Below are 23,278 nucleotides of genomic sequence, written 5' to 3'. Positions count from 1 at the left end.
GTCCGAGAGATTTGTTATTGTCGCCCCAGTGCTTTTGTAAGCCCGTTTTTTTTGTGCGTTAGCTTTTTCTGATTTGCCTCCAATAGCGTTCACGGTGCATCACCTGAATCCTAATAAGGTATTATAGTGAGCACAATCTTCAGCAGGCATTGTGAGTATATTGAACTCGGATATTCTGAGATTGCATCACTTTTGCCATTTCGAGATTATAGAGTACAGGCATTTATATACGGCTTTGTGAATTACAAAACAAGTGCATTGTGCGCTTGAAATAAAGTTTAGCTTCACCTCGCACAGACATGTGCACACTTTTTTTTTTATAAAGGAGACGCCCATTGCTTAATTGGCTGAAGTCATTCGTTGAGAGGAGCTTGCCTCCTCTGTAAAGTTTTGCATTGCCTATGATGCCCTTATTTAAAAAAAAAAGTACATTGGGTGTGATTCACAAGTCGGCAGAGGCATTTACAGTAAGCTGGGAGGAGCTCTCTTGTCTTTGCAAATTTTCCATGAGCACGCCACCACTACAGGGTGACCTGCCAGGATCAGTTGGCCCTCCACCATCATGTGACTCATACCCCATGCAGTCTTTATTCCATCATAAACACAACAATGACATGGTGCGCATAAAAAAGATGTCATGTATTTTTTAAATACGGGATTGGAATAACTGTCTAGCCCAGGTACAGTATGGTGGCGGCAGTGGTTTGCGCACTGCTTTACGAACCCAGCGATCCAAGGTTGATGCCTGGCCATGCTTGACATCAGTAGTGAGTTAAATCTGACCGTGTCTCTGTGTATATAACCCCCCCCTTCTCCAAACCATACCGACCAGCGTGGTGAAGAATATTCAAGCAAACCCCCTGACTAATGGTGCAGGGAGGCCTTCATCCAGCAGTGGCTCGACAAAGGGCTGTAAATCAGTGTGTCAGTGATACAATTACTCTGATTCGCATTCTATGAGAGTATTTTGTACTCATTGAGCGCAAATTTGGCAGCTGATATAGGTGATGGCGCTCACACTTTACCCCACCCATAAGCAATCCACCAATCAAATTACAAGAGGAAAACTTAATTTACATATGATCAGGCAAAGAGCAATTTTACAGACGATTTAATCAGCTCAAGCTGGATTTTAATTCAGCACCTAGAGGATGTGAGGCTTGTTTTGCTGATCTCTCCACTATACTCACAGCAGCTCCAAAGTAATTTCTAAATCAATTTAAAATAACATTTCATTGATTTCGCTGGTCGTGTGACTGTGTGCGCGTGTGCGTTATATTATGCGTATGTACCGCGGTCTGCACGCGTGTGTGTCAGTGTTTTGTGTGTCACCCTCCTCATGTGTCGACTGACGGTGTGACTGCGCCCCAACAGTCTTGTTTAGGCTAGAGGTGGGATCTTTTTTTTGTGTGTGTGTGTGGTGCGTCTCTTCGTACCGGCAGTCCACTGCACCTAGCGGCACTGGAGTGCCCGGAGCTGGTGGAGCTGCTGATCGAGCGCGGGGCCGCCGTGGACGGCGTGGACGCGAGCCGCCAGAGCCCCCTCTTCCAGGCCACGCTCGCCGGCAGCATGGGGGCCGCCGCCCTCCTGCTGAGCCACGGTGAGCCGAGCTCACGGCGGCCTCCGTTGTTACTCGCGCAAGCGAAGTTCACGCCCGGTGGCGTGGGCCACCGGGCGTGAACTCGTAGGGCGGAATGATTTAAAATCGAAAACGCAATTTGAAACGATGCGATTAGTAAATAGCAAAGGCTGCGATTTGAAAGGTCCTATTACTTTCTTATTTGAATTGGATTTTTTTATTATTATTATAACTTAATTTAACTCAACAATTGTTTTATGTTTGATTGTTCTATTTCGATTAAAATATTTTAATAAATACATGTTGGAAGCAATTCATATCGTTTAAGTTCTCATCCTTGCATTAGAATATATAGAGCAGTTCTAATTCGGCGGTATCACGTGGTAATGCTCCATCACATGTTTTAAATCTATTACACAGTGAATATTGAACTGAAGCTTGACTTTAAAATTTTTAATCGCAAATAAAATCGCATTATCTGTCAGAAAAATCGCAATTAAATATTTTCCCCAAATCGTTCAGCCCTAGTGTGAAGGGCAGTGGGCGGGGGGGGGGGGCGACAAACGCATGGGGCACCAGATTTTCTACCTGTGCTGTCTCCGCCTCTCCGAGTGAAAAATCTACCCTGAGGCCTTTAGAATGTCGAGTGAAACCTCTCTGCTGTTAAAGTAAATGGGGACAATGTTGTTGATCGTCATATTCTTTAACCAATCATATTTCGAGTTTGACATTTTGGGCGTATTCTTTGACACGCCAGAGCCTTCTAGCTGGCCTAGCCGCCTACGTCAACATTGTTCGTTTGGCGTCATCAGAGGGCCAGTTCGCTAACCGAAGTAAAACTAGCTAGCACGTAACGTAGCATCATCTTAGATTTATTTAAACTTTCTTTCGTGAAATCATGGGACCTCCTTTGCCAGTACCAAAATATGAGAAGAGGTTTTCCCCTTGTTTATGGCAACAAAACAGGTGCTAAGATGTTAAAGCACCAAACTGAAACCTTTTACAAGGAATCATGTCTGCATTAACCACAATCCTTGTGGTCAGAATGCAAACAAAAAACATACTCTCATAAAGTCACGTAGGTAGAAAAAAGAAATAATAAATCACGCCGTTTTGATCGCAACACAAGCAATCGTCATCAGGCAGATAGACACAGCAGCAGAACTGCTGAACAAGAAAGGTCTGTTGCAACAAGAGGTTACGTAGAGGTTTGAGGTGGGCGTCACCCAAGGGCAAATAGGCGGGGTCCGAGATGGAAAGGAGTCCCGTCACCGTGCAAAGGAGGACCGGCATGCCAAAGCAGGATCGGCATGCCAAAGGAGGACCGGCATGCCAAAGCAGGATCGGCATGCCAAAGGAGGACCGGCATGCCAAAGCAGGATCGGCATGCCAAAGCAGGATCGGCATGCCAAAGCAGGATCGGCATGCCAAAGCAGGACCGGCTTGTCAATCCTCCTTTGGCGCAGCTGTTGTGCGTGACTTTACCGAAATCCTCCTACGTGATTTTACCGAAAGAACCGAAAAAGTATGGATTCCTGCAGTCTCGAGAACTTCGAATCAAGATTGATACTCTGATAATATATGTGGCATTGTCTTTGAAACTGATTGGACCACACCAGAGACAGCTTTCTTTGGAGCCTCGTCTCAAACGGTGTTAGACCAGAGGATGCCAAAAGGCGAACAACACAAAGACAACGTCACTATCAGAGTAATGAGAGCTAGGGGTGAGCAGCTACATAATAGGGCCTCCTTTGCCAGTACCAAAATATGAGAATAGGTTTTCCCCTTTCTTCTGGCCTTTTGGCGTCCTCTGGTCTAACACCGTTTGAGATGAGGCTCAAAAGAAAGATGTCTCTGGTGTGGACCAATCAGTTTCAAGGACAATGCATATATTATCAGAGTATGTTTTTATTTGCATTCTGACCACAAGTATTGTGGTTAACGCAGACCAGATTTCTTGTAAAATGTTTCAGTTTGGTGTTTTAACATCTCAACACCTGTTTTGTTGCCAGAAAAAAGGGGAAAACCTAGTCTCACTTTCTTTCGTGACGTTTACATTTTTAGATGTAGTGCTTTAGATTTTTTTTCTGTGGGGAAGCCTGTTGAATCCTGATTGTGTTATTTGTGCTTTAGGGCATTTTGGCTTGCTTGGTGGTCGTATGAGTAAATGTGACTGGTTGTTGTGAGTTTGCTCTTGTTTCTTTGGTAATGAAATTGATTTTGGCTATGCGATGTCTATTTGTGATGCAGCGTTCTGTCATAATTCGTAATCGTGGTACATCCTTGATGGTTTCAGCCACCATGTATTCATGTCTCTGCAATTAGTGTATCTTAACTCTCATAGGTGCTGAGCTTCTTGTTAAAATCACTTTATTCCACTCGATAAAAGTTACTGTCACTGTGAATATGGGGTGGTTACGTCGAATGACAATAGTCTATAGCTCTAGTGTCATGGTGAGGTTTTTCGAAGGCGGTTTAATTGCGGGAGGATAGCGCTGAAGGCATAGGTGTAAAATACACGGCCCGCCACTACAGTCTGTTGAGGCTGTATGGGGATTCTTTGTTTTTGTAATTGTGAAAATGGACACGTGTATAGCTGTTTTAACAGCACGATTATTTATATATATGTTACTTCCACACGTTAAAAGTTGACCGAGGTTCAATTCGAATTGGCTAAGCCAGTACCCAGTAACAGGTTGTTAACCACCATACCACAGAGCTGCAAATGTGATTAATGAATACAAAATAAAACAAATAGTAACGATGCCTCATCACTTGCAAATGTAAGTGGCAGATGGCCTTGAGGTTTTGCTCTTTAATGGTCAAAGAGCAAAACCTCAAGGCAATGTCTGTTCTGGCAGGCCACCCCAGCTCACATCCCCAGCCACTAATAAGAACGTGTTGTGGGAACAGTTTTAAATAAATGAGCTGTCTTATCTAGGGAACATCCCGTCGGTTAACTTGTGGCTATAAAACATCCTGTCACATTGTTCTTAAAAGTAAGCTATTTCGTGCTGGTACAGTGAGGGAAAAAAGTATTTGATCCCTTGCTGATTTTGTACGTTTGCCCACTGACAAGGAAATGATCAGTCTATAATTTTAATGGTAGGCTTATTTGAACAGTGAGAGACAGAATAACAACAAAAAATCCAGAAAAACGCATGTCAAAAATGTCATTAATTGATTTGCATTTTAATGAGGGAAATAATTATTTGACCCCCTCTCAATCAGAAAGATTTCTGGCTCCTAGGTGTCTTTTATACAGGTAACGAGCTGAGATTAGGAGCACACTCTTAAAGGGAGTGCTCCGAATCTCAGCTTGTTACCTGTATAAAAGACACCTGTCCACAGAAGCAATCAATCAATCAGATTCCAAACTCTCCACCATGGCCATGACCAAAGAGCTCTCCAAGGATGTCAGGGACAAGATTGTAGACCTACACAAGGCTGGAAATGGCTACAAGACCATTGCCAAGCAGCTTGGTGAGAAGGTGACAACAGTTGGTGCGATTATTCGCAAATGGAAGAAACACAAAAGAACTGTCAATCTCCCTAGGCCTGGGACTCCATGCAAGATCTCACCTCGTGGAGTTGCAATGATCATGAGAACGGTGAGGAATCAGCCCAGAACTCAAAGCAGCTGGGACCATAGTCACCAAGAAAACAATTGGTAACACACTACGCCGTGAAGGACTGAAATCCTGCAGCGCCCGCAAGGTCCCCCTGCTCCAGAAAGCACGTATACATGCCCGTCTGAAGTTTGCCAATGAACATCTGAATGATTCAGAGGACAACTGGGTGAAAGTGTTGTGGTCAGATGAGACCAAAATGGAGCTCTTTGGCATCAACTCAACTCGCTGTGTTTGGAGGAGGAGGAATGCTGCCTATGACCCCAAGAACACCATTCCCACCGTCAAACATGGAGGTGTAAACATTATGCTTTGGAGGTGTTTTTCTGCTAACGGGACAGGACAACTTCACCGCATCAAAGGGACGATGGACGGGGCCATGTACCGTCAAATCTTGGGTGAGAACCTCCTTCCCTCAGCCAGGGCATTGAAAATGGGTCGTGGATGGGTATTCCAGCATGACAATGACCCAAAACACACGGCCAAGGCAACAAAGGAGTGGCTCAAGAAGAAGCACATTAAGGTCCTGGAGTGGCCTAGCCAGTATCCAGACCTTAATCACATAGAAAATCTGTGGAGGGAGCTGAAGGTTCGAGTTGCCAAACGTCAGCCTCGAAACTTTAATGACTTGGAGAAGATCTGCAAAGAGGAGTGGGACACAATCCCTCCTGAGATGTGTGCAAACCTGGTGGCCAACTACAAGAAACATCTGACCTCTGTGATTGCCAACAAGGGTTTTGCCACCAAGTACTAAGTCATTTTGCAGAGAGGTCAAATGCTTATTTCCCTCATAAAAATGCAAATCAATTTATAACATTTTTGACATGCGTTTTTCTGGATTTTTTGTTGTTATTCTGTCTCTCACTGTTCAAATAAACCTACCATTAAAATTATAGACTGATCATTTCTTTGTCAGTGGGCAAACGTACAAAATCAGCAGGGGATCAAATACTTTTTCCCTCACTGTATATTATAGTTAGATTTTTTTTTCTTCGCTAAATTGTCCACTAATTGCTACAACGGCCCAGTATGCACGGCTCGGGGACATTCACAATGCAGTGTAAAGGATGGACTGCTTTATGCATGTAAAAAAATAAAACCCTATTATGTAATATAATTGTTACGTTAAATATATTTACATGCCAATTTTATTTATTTAAAAAAAATCGCACAGTGTTTCAACGGTGCGTCACAAAAAAGAATGCACACGTAACAACAGAGGATGGGAAAAGATGGGGGAAAGAATTGCATCATATTAATCGCCACGAAAGGGCTCGAAATACAGATTCAATACGCAGGTTTGAAAGGAGGGAAATAAATCATAGACGTGAAAGTCAACGCACCTAAGCCAACAAAAACCTATCAAACGTACGCCTGATCTCTGCCTGGCTGGTAACATCTTTTACACATCTGTCAGCAAAAGTGCATATGGGCCTGTCCAAGATGTAGTAGGGGTTCGTAAAATGTTTATGGAGGGGGCCAAGAAATATGTGTGAGATAGGTGATACACTCTACTGTTTTCATCCAAAGGGAATAGTGGAAAAATATATAAAAACAGAGGGTTTTTTTCGTTTGCTTTATTGAAGTCATATTCTTGCAAGTGAGCCTATAAAATAACTGCACCAATGTTGGAATAAAGTAGGTACAGTGTTAAAGTATACAAATATGATGGTTGTTATTTCATTGATTTTTTTTCCTTCACTGCCATTGAGAAAGGAAATGAGAAACCGCTTTTGAATACCTGAAATGTGGCTACATTTTAAGACACTATCTCCAGAGCAATTTGACCAATCTTTTCCTGTGATAGGTGCAGTGCCATAGAGCTTTTCTCATCATTACTGTGCAAGTGACACAGACGAATGCAAAGGTTGGAATTTCCAGGAAAAAAAACTCTTCCCAATTTGTTGTTATCCTCCACTGCCTTATTTTCTTTGCCCGTAACCTGTTATCTCCCAAACTAGTCTCCAATCTCGCAAGAATGTTTACGAATGCTTCAAGACAACAGTGCAACAGAATGCAACTAGCTGTTGTTGATTCACACAGAAAAATAGTACAGTACCAGAGTTTAAGCTTCGTACAAAATATCAGTGAACATTGCCACGTAAATATCTTGTGCAATACAAGGATGGTGATCTCATAAAGGGTATGATAAGAATATATTTTTTAGATTTCTGCAGAGTGTGTTTATTGCAAATGAAGCGAAGTAGTGTGTTTCGTTTGAGTGATCAAGACGAAGTGCCTCTGCCAAAAGGAGCCATTGTCCGGGGTGTATTGATGCCCTCACAAATTAAAATGTGTGCCACCTGGCTTTTGATACTCTTCTCAATTGTACACTCTTGTGTTTGCATTCAAAGCTCGCTGCTTTCGAGAGACCTCCCAATTGTTTGCTTTTAAATAAGGCCGTAAATCAGTGCACGATAATAAATTACCGCGCTGTCCTGGAGCAGAAGAATGTGGCGAGACCGTTGCGCCAGAACAAGCAGGGAGGAGAAACCGCTGAACCCTAGGCCGAGAGTCTATGATGCGGAGCACAACCCGATGATGTTTAAATAATAACATGCAGTTCTTCATTGCGAAGTCGAGATAGACTTTTGTTAGAAAAGCAGCGAGTGTGGGCCAGGCTATCAAATGTTCCACACATTCACACAAAGGACCGTTACTTTTCGGATGCAATTTATTTTAATAGCACAGAATGTGCACCGAGGTTAAAATTCCCCACATTTGATTTTCATTTTTAAGGAATTTCAACCCTGCAGATAGTCTGCAATGCACAGTATTTAGGTTGTTTCATGTTGTGCAGGGGTTACGGTTTAATCCTCTCCCACATATACATACATGCCACCTCCCCATGTCACCCTCATCCTACACAGCACGGTTGTATGGCGAAATAACTGGTGAAAACTGGCTGTAAATGTCCACGCTCATGATATTTCATGAGCGCAGTGTTAAGACTTCAGCATGTCACTGCTGGAAACATTTACAAGGACAGAGCTTGTTCGGCAGTGGCCCATCCTCTGGAGAGATTGACACGTGGCGGGTTAACGTGACATTTCCAACCCCTGGATCACGGCCGTTAAAAGAGAGCATAGTGTCGGTGCCATTGCTCGTTTGAGCATGGAGAGTGTTGACTTCGGCGACTTGACTTAAATGCGTGGCAGGCTTTAGAAGGAAAAAGCGGACGACGTACGTTTTTAACACGCCCAGCCTAATAAAAGATTTGGCCGTCCCTTTGTCGCGCGTGAACTGCGCTCCACCCGTGCCACCGGATCCTGTTACTTTGTTCTGCCACGTCGCCCCCCACACATCGCTTGGGGCGCAGCTTCGTCGTAGCTGGTGTGCGTCGCAGGCGAGCACAACGTGCACACGGCGCCTCGCCATAAATTCGATTTCCCATCCATGCCGCGGCGCAGGCAAAGCTGTGATTATTGTGCACAGTCAGGATTGCCGATAACGTTAAATCACGTGACGTGCGCGGAAAGTTAGAGCGGCCGATGTTGGAGGCGCTCGCTGTTATTTATGACAAGCGGCGACCACTGCCTTTGTGACGTGCGCGCCGCGTCTCGTTTGCGCGTTGATGCGAGGCCGCTGTGTGCCCGCTTCTCAGAGCCGGTAGCAGTGGCCTCTGCATCGCACGATCACGGAGGGTGGTTTGTTTTTTTTTTTTTCCCGAGTAGGCAGTGACACAGAACCAGTCCAGTTCAAAGACAGTAATTCTAACGTGCACGTACACGTAGAACTTAATTTTTTTTGTTTATCAATCTACTGCTGTATGAGGGCCTCCCCCATTCCATTTTGGTCATGGGAATTTGAAACCATATTTTACCACGCTGTATCTATGTACACTAATTATACATGCAGTTATGTATGAAAATATTAATACGTGTAAATATGTCATCATTATCACCAGCCATACTCTATGCACTGTTTGATTAAATCATTACCATCCCTCAGTCTCTTAATGCTACAATCCATCTCGGCGGTAATTTTACTCGGTTGTGTTCCCTCCTTGCGGCTGCCATCATCGCTCCATCTCCGCAGCGGTTCGTTCCGTCCTGCGTGTTGCTGCCATTCGTTGGGCACGACCGTCGGCCGCGAGGAGTTAAGGACTTGCATTTATTGGGCGTTTAAATGCCTCGGCATCTCAATATAGCGCATCCCTCGTTATTTGCGAGGGATACGTTCTGGAGATGCTCGTGAATAGAAAATTTCACGGATAATGATATTGGCCTACGAAAACTTATCTTTTTAATAAATTCCCGTAAATAAATGCATCCGCTATTAAATACATGATAATTATCATAACATAAAAACAATTAAATTGGCAATAATTAACGTAAAGTTAAGTAATATTAAAGTATTAATGGATCCTTGCAGTCACGAAAGCTTTAAATCGAAATATTAAATAATAGTTTAGAAATGAACTTGCCTTAGATTATGATGATGCTGTGCAGAGGCATCATCATCACTTTATGGCATCACTTTATGTCATCACTTTATGTCATCACTTTATGTCATCACTTTCTCTCTCTCTTTCTCGATGCAGTCGTGTAGAGTTCCAGATGCGATTCGTGGTTAGCCAAATTTGCGGATATCAAGTTTTTGAAAAACGAGGCAATACTGTGAAGCAGAATATGATTGGAGTGGTGGAGCAAGTGGTTAGTGCACTGTGCTATGAACTCGCCAAACCGAGTTCAATTCCCTTTGGTGATTGGAAGACCTCCACACACCTTCACGGTGTGAAGAGGCCTTCAGCCAGGAGTGGATTGACAAAGGGCTGCGAATTAAAATATGTATATTGCTGTATCGACTGTAAAAAAAAAACCATGCGTGCTATATAAATGCTGTACACCAAAAATATATAAAGATGTATTGTGACAGATGAGTCTGGGTGGCTTTGGGGACTTCATGCAGCGTGTCAGTGTATGGAGCCAACTCGCTGCAGACTTGGGGGTGTTAAGTCCTCGAGGCACACACAAAAATATTTCCATCTCACCAGAATTTTAGTTTCAGCCTGGCCACTGACAACAGAGTGCTGCTGGACGGAGGCCTCCTCATTTGCCACGTCACTCTTTGGGGTTGTTTGACCATACTTCACCAAGCTGGTCACAGCGTGGTTGGTGAATGGGGTGGGGGTGACCAGGTCGCTTCAAATATCACTCACCACTGATGTTAGCCATTGGTCAGGAATCAAACTCGGGTTGTCTGTAGGGTTCATATTCCAGTGTAAGCATCAATATGATGTTCCCATTAGAATCTGACCCCCAAGTCAACTCTGTGTCTTCCATATTGATTTCTCTATATATACACACAACACTTTCTTTCACTGTGTCATTTTAATCTCTGTGCTTTGAAAATGCGTTAAGTGCACCCCAGAGACAAAGTACTGTTGTGTTCATTTGTGAAAACTTAAACATAAAGCAGACCACTTTTACCTGACCAGCTCCGGTTATACACCATGAATGGCTCAAGTCTTTCACCTTATTGTACTCTCAGAGTTAAGTGCAGTGTGTAAACTAATGAAAATAGTTTTAATTTTGAGGACCCCCATTTCAAAATAATTGAGTGTGACCATAAGTGACCGGGCTGACGCGAAGCTTGCTGCACATGACACTGCCAGAGGCGACAGGTTTGTTTTTCGCTTTTACACCCTAAGTGTTTGTGAATACATTATGTGAGAGGTCCTGGCTTAATTCTCAAACATGGCTCGTACCCTTCCTGAGCCACCCAGCTGGCCTACCCCATATTCTCTCCTGCTGTGTGCAGAAGAAACAACAATGTCCAACTACACAATGCTTTTCTGCTGCTGTCAATGAAATAGACAGAAGCAGAGAGACATAATACTTTCATGAAGATATATAGATACATGTACGCACATTTCGGAGCAGTGTCTCGAGAATGTGAGGTGTCAGAACATCGTAAATCTTTCCTCCGCACCCTCACACTTTCGTTGTCGTGAACAGAGAGATGAAAATTGGCGCATTGCGAGCAAGGCACCGGCATTGCATCCGGTGAATCTTCGGTGACTCTGCCGGAATGAGAACGGAAATTGCAACGAGCTCAATGTGTACAGAGTGTCGCTCACCCCGGCTAATGGATGGCACTCTAAATGACGCTGTCAAAAAAGGCCGCGGCGATTCAGTTCTAACCTTCCGAAGCTCCCTTTGTTAAGTTTCGGGTTTTCGCAGTGTCACTGTATAAAAAGTGATTGGGATAAAATATTTAATGCAGGACTTCAGGCACCTTGTCCCATAACAAGGTAATGTGACTGAATTTCACCACGTAATTTGGTGCATATATCAGCGCGGATTTTTTTTTTCTTCCCAAGCAGCTGACACGCATTCAAATTGAATTTTGTTTTAGTCGGCAGTGGAGCAGTGAGACCTGGTCACGTACACTCGTGTGCACTATAGCTTGATAATTAAGCCCTCAAATTGTTGGCGATGCCACATTCATCTCTTCCTTGTTAAACTTATTTATGAGAATTAAAAATATGGACTTGCATATTATTGGTTCTTTCGGTAAAGTCACGTTGAAGGGAAACAATAAAATAATAAAAAAATATATTTTATTATTTTATTGTTCACGTTGAAGGGAAATAATAAAATATATATTTTATTATTTTGTTGTTTCCCTTCAACGTGACTTTACCGAAAGAACCAAGAATATGAATCACTGCAGTCACGAAAGCTTTAAATCAAAAATATGGACTTGCGTTTATCGGCATTAACAATTATTTTACACCATGTCAATTTATTAAGTAAACGTAAAATGTCGTCTTGACTTCGTAATTAAAGCCAAATGGAAACGTTATGGTAAATGTAACACCATGCATGACGTTCCATTATTGATTTTTTTACACATATCATCTGCTGTGGTATCTTTTGTATAAGGAAGGTATTAAGGGAGAACATGTGAAAATATTACAATACTGGTTTCACCAATGTCTAATGTTGATATGCCATATACAATTAAACATGTATTGGAGCCCAAAAGTACCGTGGTGTTCTTACTGTCACCGAGAGGATTGAAAGATCTCAATATTTTGAGCGACTAGTCTCTTTGAGGATATTTTTCTTGAGATAACATTACCTCAGGAAACATATTATTAATTTCCTCAAATATGCCAGTTGGCAGAAACTTACAGACATCTTACGTAAAAAAAAAGTCTGTTCTTTACCTTAATGAACGTGTTATTGTATACGTTCATAGTGTATTGTTGATCCTGGTTGTGTGTGCTCAGGAGCTGATGTGAGGATGCGAGACAGCCAAGGCCTCACTGCATTTGACTACATCCACGACCATGCTGAGTGGATTGAGAGCCATCTCTTCACAGACGAGACTGTTACTTGGCTCAAAGGTACCGCTATCAAGCTTAATTTAAAAAAGTCTGAACATGTTTTATTTCAAAGATCAGCCGGAGGGTTGTTATAAAGTTGCTGAGCTAGAAAAAAATATGAAATACTTTTGTTTTGTCTTCTTAAACTGTTTTAGCTTCCATACCTCTCACACCTATCAGTCAATTGCTATTTTGTTTTATCGTGTTCAATCGCAATGATGAATGTTACGCTTGTTTACCCAGCAAAGCCTTGCTGAGTCGCAGGATTCTTTTTCAGGAGGGTCCTGCAAAGTTTTTCGCAGTAGAGGGCAATGTTGCTGCCGTGCGTAATCCCAAATGAGTATGTATTTAGCTATGGGAGGAAATAGAGGCAGAGCATACAAACTCCACACAGAGAGGCTCCCGAGTCAGGAAATCTTGCTGTGAGGTACAAGCGTAACCACTACGCCAAGATGCCATGCAATATAATCATTCTTATTATTTGTCGTCAACAGCTCACAATCTACCATGTGCTTGAAAACTAATGCCCTAAAACTTTCAGTGGCACATCCTGAAAAGGGATTAGATTTTGTATAGTGTGTGTGTGCGGACACGTGTGAATGTCAAGCGTGCATGTTCATCGGTGCTCATTAGCATTCGTATAGTCAAAACCGTAAATCACATTTCACTTCATCTCACACGCACCTACAGCTGGATGAGCAATGTGTAGCCAATTGGGGTGCAGAGAACACGGTTGAATTTTCGTACTGCAGATCGAACCGGCACCACTCGGCTGGGGCAGCGTAGTCCAATGCTAGACACTGACAGGGGCAATTGTTTGTGTAATTTTCCCAATGGTGGACAACTTGAAAGGATCCAAACACATTTAAAAGGCTGTATAATTACATTGCTAAACAAATGTTGCCACTATTCTGAGAAAGTGTACGTATATTGCATAAATAATGTTCCCTTGTTTTTGCAGTCAGCACACTTTTCGCTTGGACATCATTAGTCCATTTAAATACTGTATACTTCCTTAAAATGGCAAGCGTTTCTTGATGAGGTCAAGTGCTTTTTAAGCGAGCACCTATTAAGGATGACACTGCATACGTTGCAGTGGCATAACCATACTTGGACACTTTTGATTTCCCCAGTGCTGATGTTGGCATTCCGCATCAGGTATTATTCTTGTGGCTGAAACAACCTAGGGTAGGCCCAGGTCAGGCTCAAGACCCCGTTGTCAATGATGGTATAAGTGGCCAGAAATCAAGCAAAGGTCATGGGATTCACAGGGCATCATGCAAATCACTGCGCCACTGCTTGAGACATGCGTGCACACACGCACTCAGACATACCCAGAACAGCATTGAAGGGTGCGGGCCAAAAATCATAATTAAATTTCATCAGCAGGAAACAACCTCATTTCAAGTGTTATGGCTTATTTTTAAAGCTACTTATTTTCGCTCGGTTTTACTGCATATTAAAATGTACGATTGTGTGTGTTTTTTTTACCCCACAGCAGAAGGTCATGTTGTTTTGTTCAAGCTGAGTCAATTCATAACATCTCTCAGTGCATTTTCTGTTCGTGGAAAAGTGCCATCACCATCTGTCTGCTGAGTGAAATGGCAGGCTATTGCCTGGCGTCACGGGGCCAGGAAGGCGACCGGGGCGATCCTGCACGTTAGATAATCAGTGCCGAAGCCCTCTGCAGGGAGCCGTTAGTTCTGACTGTAGGTTACTGAGTGGCAGGGAGCAACCCCGGTGACCTGACCCCTCGCTGGCAGAATCGCTTGTGCACTTGCAGGGTGGCATTGCTTCATATTTGCAGATGAATTAACATAAATATCAGGCTAATGTCAACGATTGCTTTCTGGACAGTTGAGTCTTTGTGCACTCCTTGCAACTTAGCGAAATGGAGTCGATTAGCATTTACAAAGAGATAATTTAGTAATGGTGAGTAATCCCCCAATTCAGCCATGACTTGAGCACGCAGTGACCTAGCCTTACAAGCAGTGCTCACATGTTGATTTCAACCTCACAATTCAGCAGACGCTTCATTTCATGTGATGATGCGCCTCCCAGCAATGGATTTCATATCAAGAATGTAGACAATTCTTTGCTATTTATTGGCTAAAATATTTCCAAACAGATAAAATGTCGTAATGGACAAAGTATATCTTTGCATCTGTTGACTGCGAATTATAATCACTCCATCATAGTCAAAAGTGAATAAATTAGCACCCAACAATAATAAAAGTTCGGCACATGTTTTAAAATAAAGATTGATATTATCACGAATTTGGGGAGTTAGCCAAGTTTATGAGCCAAACTAAAGTGCTCTTGCAAGACAAGGGTGATATGAACCTTATGGCGCTACCCCGGGGTACCATGGTACCCCGGCTCTCACACAATGCCCGTGATGCAGTCATGTTTAGTCTGTTGATGGTCGGCGATGCGGCGATCGACTCATCTCGACGAGCTGTACTCACGATGCACCACCGCTACGGTGCCGCGAGCGTTCAGGGTTTCAGCGCAATCGCCCTCGCTGCGTTTCGACATCGCGGAGTGGCACCGCTGATTTCGGACTGATTGGTACCCCAGTCGCGGAGTGAAGTACACCCCTGGAAAAAATTAGTGTCCCAGAAATAAAATATTTAATTGCCTCGGCCAGTTTGTATTATTTGGTACCCCGGGGTCCCGCTATGAGAATCATATGTCGCATTGATCGATGCAGTCATGTCCAGCATGGTAAATTAAATTCCATGTCATTTTTAATAATTCCAAACATAATGTTTCTGTTATGGTGGGTTTTCTCGTCGATTACAGATTTGATTATCATTTCAAACACCATTCTTGAATTTAGATTGTTTCAATATACAGTACTTTTACTGAAAAAAAAATTCTAATGTTTTTTTCTGCTCATCAATTGAGAGCACTATTAAATGGTTGTGCTTGCTAGAACTATAGCCTGCAAAGGTGTTCGTGCTTTCAAATCAAAATAATGCAATGTTTATTGAGGAATTGTTGAGTTGTAATTGTGGTTAAACTTGCTTTGTAACTGGAGATTCGGTGTTACAAAGGCTTTGTTCTTCAGGTGTCTCACATGGCCCTTAAACCCAGTGAACACTGCCCAGACAAGGTATGAAGATGTTAAAGTGAGGTTAAAACCAGTAAACACTGCCCAGACGAGGTATTAAGATGTTAAATCTAGAATAAAACCAGTGAACACTGCCCAGACAAGGTATTAAGATGTTAAAGCTCGGATAAACCCAGTGAACACTGCACAGACGAGGTATTAAGATGTTAAAGCTAGAATAAAACCAGTGAACACTGCACAGACAAGGTATGAAGATATTAAAACTCGGATAAAATCAGTGAATACTGGATATAAAATAATCCATCAGTCAATTATGAATGAAATGGAAAGTTGTATTTCAGCCAACATTAACTATATGGTACAGGTAGTGGAAACAAAGTTGGTGAGTGAGGCATGGTGCTGGCCATATTACAATCTCATGTCCCGTGCTGGTCTTAATACGTTCTGACAGTCAGTGCTGGTTAATTGAGAAATCATTATCTCTTTGTTTTGATGTCCGTGTTGTGTGATTGTATGCAGCATATGAGCTGAAACAAGGCAGAGATCTCATCAAAAGCATAACCAGAAAATTACAAGTACGAAAGCGAAGTGTTCAGAGCAGTGGTGTCCTTCACAGCCAACTGTCGAAGACCTTTGGAGACTCAGTGTCCTCCTGGATCAGGTCAATGCCACCACTGTGCTTCGGGTCTGGTCTCCAGGCCGTGCTGGCCAAGGAAGTTCCACGCAACCTTTCGTTGCGCCCAGAGCAAGCGGCAAAACGCAGCCTCGGCCATCACATCGACAGTTCTGCTGTTGCTGTACAGCCAACCGCGAACTTGATGATGCACTGCAGCAGAGGGACCACTTCAAAATTAAATCCTCAGAGCAAATTTTCTCATCTACACCGCCAGAAAGACCTTCAATCTGAACTGCAAAGCGACGGAAATGTGCGCCGTGAACCCAGGAGGCACGGCATCCTCGCAGGCCAGCGTTCTCATTACCTCTGTGGCAGTGTTGCACCTGCGGGGTCAGGAGGCCGTACAGTCCAGGAGATTCTGACAACCGCCTTGGCAGAACTAAATGGGGGTGATGTTGTCGCAACACCTAGGCCCACAATTGCCCTGCCTTACACAGAGCTCCCCGGAATGCTGCCTCGTGAGCCAATTTGCCAAAGAAAACAAAACCTGCATTGCTGAATGCGCAAATGAGGCCCTTGCAGCCTGGCTTTATGTTCCACATTAGCATTTGATGCTATGACATGAGACTTGTTTACACCACAAGGCTGCCACATTAAACACACATTTGTATTTTACAATATATTACTTAATAAATGGTTCATTAAGTTAACAAGCAAATGAATAACACTAAGATTGCAATAACATGAGTAAATGAAAAACTATGTATATAAGGAAGTAGATAAAACAATTAAAATAGACAGGCCAAGGCAGAACCAATGGTGGCTGTATTAATGATGCAGGCATCAGTTCTTAATATCTGCATATACTTACATTTTCAAGGAAGTGAATATGCAATATGTATCTGTAATTGAAGATGACAATATAGTTGTGTGTGCTGATGATGAACCGGCTGCATTAATGTAGGTCCAATGCTCATGCCTATTGATTGTGCATGTCTCGTATACATCTCTGTACCTTAGAGTGAGCATTTAAAAAAAAAATCCACATTCTTTCGCATGAAACCTGTGAGATGAGGTACCAGGGCTGTGTTTGAGAATTTTAATGACTGTTTAAAACGTAGGCTTTCGAATTTTAAATGTTGTGGGTTTACTCCCCAACACACCGGTGTGCTGAACTGGTAATGAATTGGCATGTTTTGTTTACGTGACAACCCTTACTAATTGGCTGTGTCGGGTAGTTCCGGGTTTAACGACACCAAAAAAACTCTATTATGGATTATTTTAATGACTACAGTCTTAATATTTTCATTGGAGGCCATCACAATTAATGGATTTTTTTTATTTTAAAAACCTGAGATATAATTGACGTGTGAACGACATGACATTTCACCCGAATAGATTTGGGTATTTTAGAAAATAAAAAAACACGGTAAAGAAATTCATCTATATGTGGGCCTCAAAATAACACGTAAAAATATATATATATTGTTTACACAGTTCACTATTTACGTTTTGCTTTTAAGTTAACGCAGATATTATTGCTTAGTCTATTTTGCGTGTCCAATGGAATGTAAAATTAGCTGCGTTGAACGTGTTTATTTTTGTCAAAGATTGTTTTCATCTCAATCCTATGATTCAGTATAACTGAGGCACATTAATAAAACGATTATGCAAACAGCAGTGTGCAATCATTTTCCTAGGAACATCTAAATGCATATATCCATCACAGGCAGGAGTTAAGAACATCAAGTAATATGGCAGTTTCAAAGGGTCAGAGCACTTTGGCTACATTCAAATGTACTCCCCTGGTGTCAGATGGAGTGGTTTTCTAAAGCGTGATATCTCACGCAAGAAGCAGTGCCTTAAACACTACAAAAAACTCATCTGCATTCACCGTGATATATGCATGTATGTTGAACTTCTTTCGTGTCGCATGGAGCCTACCGTGCTAATCGGATGTGCGTGATGAGTCTTTCTAAGGCCTCGTCCTTCCTTTCCCAGGCTCTGTGTCTCGAGTTTTTTGCAAAATGCCTCCGGCTTCCTTTTGCTCATCAGCACTGCGTGTGGGTGTGCTGCCCACACCGTGTGTGAATCGAGATGGGTTTACAGTCGGGTGTGAGAGATTACAGAAAGCTCTATTCCGGAGATAAGGCAGTGCATTGGACTTCGCCGGTTGCAGTTGTGTTGCTAAGCCCCGGCTTTTGTTAGATAATGCGTCTGGCAGCATCTAAATTTGGATGAAAGCTGTCTTTCCATTAAACTATGACTACGTGTAGCAATTTTCAGGAAACTGGTAGAACGGTTACGACTGACAGACGAGAAGTATATTTGTACATCGTTTAAATCTTTTACATGTACAGATATATAGGGAGCTGAATAACCTGTCGCTCTGGCTGCCCACTAATGGCAGATCACCTTGAAGGTCAGTTTACAGACCTACAGTGCCTCAAAAGATCAGGGTCCAAGTGATTTGCAAGACCTTTGTCCCTGCTGCTGCTGCCTCTGCTCCTTTTAACCTGGCTTTGAGTTTTCATTTCACGTTGGCTAACCCGATAATTCTCATCGGAGTTAAATTACGATTTTGTTTTTGTGTACATTTTGTGAAATGCGCTTTTTAAAATATATAAATTAACACATTGATTAATTGAAGATGCTCAAATACTCTCTGCCAGGCGTGTCGGTATTAAAAGATTCATAATCTAGGCAACATATGCAAAAGCTACCGCACCCATGGGTCTTCCATCTGAAATGGTTCAAATGTGTTCGCATTTAAAATATTCAACCTTGGTTTCAAACATGCTAAATAAGTGGTAATTTATACTTTTCCAATACTTCCAAGACAGATTTCTTCTGACAGTCAATCTTTTTGCAACATTTGTGTGTTGTAATTTAAATATTGTATACAGAAAACTTAAGTAATAACATAAAAAAACATTTGAAAAGCTTCATTTTGTGCAGGGCATGGATAATTTTAGCTAAAATGTTACAGAAGTATGAGGTGATTTTCTCTCTTAACTTTACAGTTATGCACTGTTGATTGGCTTCTGTGTGACGTTAAGACAGAGCTGACCGACAATCAATCACATTCCTTTTACTACAGAGCATGTTTAAAGCATGAGGCCAATGTATATTGATGTCCTGTTTATTGACTCACTTTCATTGTGTGGCAGTTTTACTCACAAAATTGCCTGTCAACGCATATACTCTATATAAAACAAATTCTGAGAATCTAATTACGACAAATAACAATATAACATTGTGCTATGAGAGAACAGCTATTTAAGATGATTGTAAGCAATTTCTGGAGTCACGAGTGCTTTGTGATGTATCAGAAGTATGCAGGATCTTCCAGACGAGTAGTCCATCCCCATGTACGTTGAACTTCTTTCGCACCATACGTAGCCCATCGTGCTAATCGGAGGTGCGGGTATATTGAGGAGCGCTTCATTTAAGAGGGCCCTCTCTGTTCCTCCTTCTCCTCGTACTCAATCCACACTGTCGCTCTTTTTCTCTTCTTGCCCCCCTCCACATTAAACAGTCACCTTCGCTCACTCGTGTCCACTCCCCACTCAAAACTCACACATGTTGTTACGTAGCTCACCCCACGACCCCTTTAATCTCCCCCTCACAATCACCACCGTTAATTTTCCCTCTTCATATTCTCATTACATGGCTTTCACTCATTCCCCATTCATTCAGTCCATCCATTCACCATCGTTTACTGTCGTCAATTTCGCTTTCACCAAATTCACGCATCACACATTTGCCCATTGCTTCCTCTCATCTATTTCGTTCACCTCATCTCCATCATTACATTCACGCACGTTGCACCGTTGTTAATTCCTTGTAAAGCGCCTTGGTTAGGGCGTTTTATAAATCCCTTTAAGTTAAGATAAAATGATTCTTGTCAGGTGCTGTTCCACAAAACCTATGCTGTAGCTCACATTGTTTTCCCTTCTTGACGTAGGTTGGCACGAACGCACCGTGCCCCTGTGCTAATTGACCCATATGGCAAGTGATCCATACGTGCATAAATTAGACCGTTGTGGCTGGCATTGCTTTGGAACTTGTTCTTCAAGATTTGGAACCGTCACTTCTAACGGATCATATAATATACCGCGCATCCAGACTTAATACAAAAACAATGATGCCCCCTCCTGCCTTGACGGGCTGTTGGAGGCAAGTGCCGTCGGCCGGCACCTTTGTAAACCGGCACGGCACGCGAGGGGGTAGGTGGGCAGCACGACGCCCGGACCGTCTTCGCCACTAACAAACATACTTGGATGCACTCGCAGCACAAACGTCACAAATTACAAAAAAGCAGGTCACGTGATATAGGAGTTTGTTTATTTCATTACGTGGTGGTGCGCATAGAACAGCACTTTCATTTCCCCAAATTTCAATATATTCCTTGTTCTCACAACCAGTTATTGTTGTTACACAACCAGTTATTGTGCTTTTCCACACAGCAAAGAAACCCCCTAAATGAAGTTAAGCTGTAAAGAAAAGAGGGCAGTTAAAAAGCGTTATAGCCGTAAGGGGTTTGCAACAACTACAGCTGAGCCTCAAAAGAATTACAGAAGCTACTTTTAAAATTTCACACCATTTTCTGAAATGTTTAGTTTCTGCGTTTTGGCCAAGTAAAATATATGGCCATCTAAAAACAATAAACCTGTTTACAGCCCCACTGGGTTCAATCGCAGCAGAGGGGGGGCTGTTTTATTTTGTTTCCACGATAAATTTTCAGTTGAAGCCAAGCCCTATTTCATAATTTTATTTCCATATTCTACCAAGTATGCAGAGCTTGCCGGTTTCATTCTTCGATCTTCTGCCACAGAATGGGCAAAGTTTATTAAATGCAACCCTCTTTCCACCCAGCAGTATAAATGTGCACAACTGTATTTAGTCTATCGGCATGGTGATATATGGTGGGGCAAAGTGTGGATAGTGCCACCTCTTTCCAAGAGGGAGACCCTTCTGCCAGAATTGGTGTGAGCAAGTGATTGCTGGGCAGAACCTTTTTCTTTTTACCTTTTATGCCACCAAGTAATGGTGATAAAGAACAATGTCATGGCTTTAGACACAGTTCAACGATTGTTAACATTTGAAGTTCATGCAATTTTAATTTTCCACACGATAAATACCGACAGGGTTAAAGGTGGTTTGTTTATGGCGATTAGAGGAGGGGCTTTTACCACGCTATACGTCGGTCGGACAGTGACAGCAGACGGCCCTTGCAAACCAATGTTTGCCACTCGGGCATGCATTTCAGCCCCACAGTTATTGTGCACTGGGCACATTATCAAACACATTATCTGGGCACGTTATCTCTGTGTGACATTTAAGTTCGCTTTATTGCAAGATGGGAGATCAGCCCAACGATCGGCAGGCCTAGCACGTGGTGGGGTAAGGTGTGGTGGCTACTTGCAACTTAATCCGAGACGGCTGGCCAGCGTGGAAGATTAGGCCAAATGCCCTCTAGCGCTCCCCTCTGGCGTTAGACCCTTCCACCAGGAGTGGCACAATGAAACAGTTGCAGGGCTGTATCCTTTACTGAAAGGTCATGGTAACCTGGCAGATGTCCCACTGTCTCCTCTGCCCACTCCTGTTACAGAATCATAATTGTGTTGTTGGAATCAGTGGATTTGTGATAATTGCAGGTGACACCGAGCAAATAATTTGTATATGATGTATAAAATATGCTCTGATTCTTGTAGGTAGAATCTTTTTTTTTAATTCCAGTAGTACTGTACTTTACGGTCCCGATTATGGGATTACAGTATTAACTTTCAATAAATCCTGAGGGGGGGGGGGGTACATTGTATACCTCATTCAAATTTAAGAGCATGCACTGCAGTTGAATTGCAATATACTGTATATTTTATTAGGTTTCCCCATTTGTATAATAGGTAAAGCATATTTAGCAATGGATTTAATGAAATGTTTTATTAACAATACTGTATGCAGGTAAATTACCCTGCCTAAATACAATTGATGAAAGAAAAACAAAATTCTTACCGTTCACAATTCTGTTTTCCAATTAAATTTTATCACATCGTATGTCTATTAATTGAAACAACAGTTACACCAATTATATAATTTTAGTTTTTTTTAATTCAAAGATGCGTCTCTGCCCTTAAAATATATGGAAGCGTCAGTGTATTGATGCAAAATAGCTTAACCTAAAATAAATACAGTGTGAAATTAGAAAATGCAGTGCTGGATGATGATAATAAAATAGACTTTAAAACAATAGCACTCGAAGAGGATGATACCTTGTAATGTACCGTAAGCAGCACAGCCACTCCAAATACACCGCCTTGGTCAGCCACTTAGTTCCACAGATAAAGAAGGAAATGTGGCAGCGCGCGTGGGCTGCGTGCGGTGAAGTTGGTCACGGATGGGCTTTGCATCACGGCGTTTCTCACCGGGGTGGTAAGAAATACAAACGGCGAGCTGGCCCGCCTGGCACAGCCACGTCTGGCATCTTTCCAGAGACAATTATTCAATTTTGGACAGTTGTAATGTCGCTCGAGTGCTCCTGTGATTTGTCACGGGCTGTCCAGACGCCGGTGGTGTTTACGGAATTTCTTTTTTTTAGCTGGACGATGAGAAAGGGGTAATGGAGAGAGGGGTGGGGGTTTCCATTGGCAAAGCTTATGGCTGCAGGAGGTCCTGTGTCTGTGGGAGGTGCAACGAGTGAAGAAAATGGTTGGTCGACCTGATCCATTCGTTGCTTTAGCAATACTGAAGTGAAGAAAAATAAATATATATCGGGCTCCATTGGTGATTACTGTTGACAACTCTAAAATAATGCTGAGGACAGAGCTAAAGTGCAAGTTTCTTAAAAGCCCTGCCCCTGTCCACCCAGTAGTATAGAGTATTTGGCTGCTATAAATGTACCGTGGTTAGTCACTTCGTTATGGCCAGAGAGCTCAGTGGGCCTCACCTGGTAAAATGAAAGTGGTTTGATCGTTAGTACTTAAGATTCTTCAAAAATGGTACAAACATTTATAATAATAAAAGTACTACCTGATTTGCA

At 42.5% G+C, this 23,278-nt stretch overlaps 1 protein-coding gene across 4 annotated transcripts in view; it reads left to right on the top strand.

The window, feature by feature from the left end:
- LOC116939888 (uncharacterized) overlaps positions 1 to 17,911 on the top strand; it is a 93,483-nt gene extending 75,572 nt beyond the window's left edge. For all 4 annotated transcript variants that reach the window (XM_032948888.2, XM_032948887.2, XM_032948889.2 and 1 more), the window contains 3 exons: positions 1,443 to 1,600; positions 12,449 to 12,565; positions 16,140 to 17,911. In XM_032948888.2, coding sequence (XP_032804779.2) covers positions 1,443 to 1,600; positions 12,449 to 12,565; positions 16,140 to 16,795 — 931 coding nt within the window. In that variant the 3' untranslated portion in view covers positions 16,796 to 17,911. The remainder of the gene's footprint in view (positions 1 to 1,442; positions 1,601 to 12,448; positions 12,566 to 16,139) is intronic.
- The last annotated feature ends 5,367 nt before the right edge of the window (positions 17,912 to 23,278 follow it).

The sequence above is a fragment of the Petromyzon marinus genome, chromosome 7 (assembly GCF_048934315.1).
Source record: "Petromyzon marinus isolate PM22_M1 ecotype Great Lakes invasive population chromosome 7, UKy_Petmar_22M1.pri1.0, whole genome shotgun sequence".
Taxonomy (NCBI): domain Eukaryota; kingdom Metazoa; phylum Chordata; class Hyperoartia; order Petromyzontiformes; family Petromyzontidae; genus Petromyzon; species Petromyzon marinus.
Note: the sequence above shows the minus strand (reverse complement) of the source record. Positions and strands in the feature narration are given on the sequence as shown.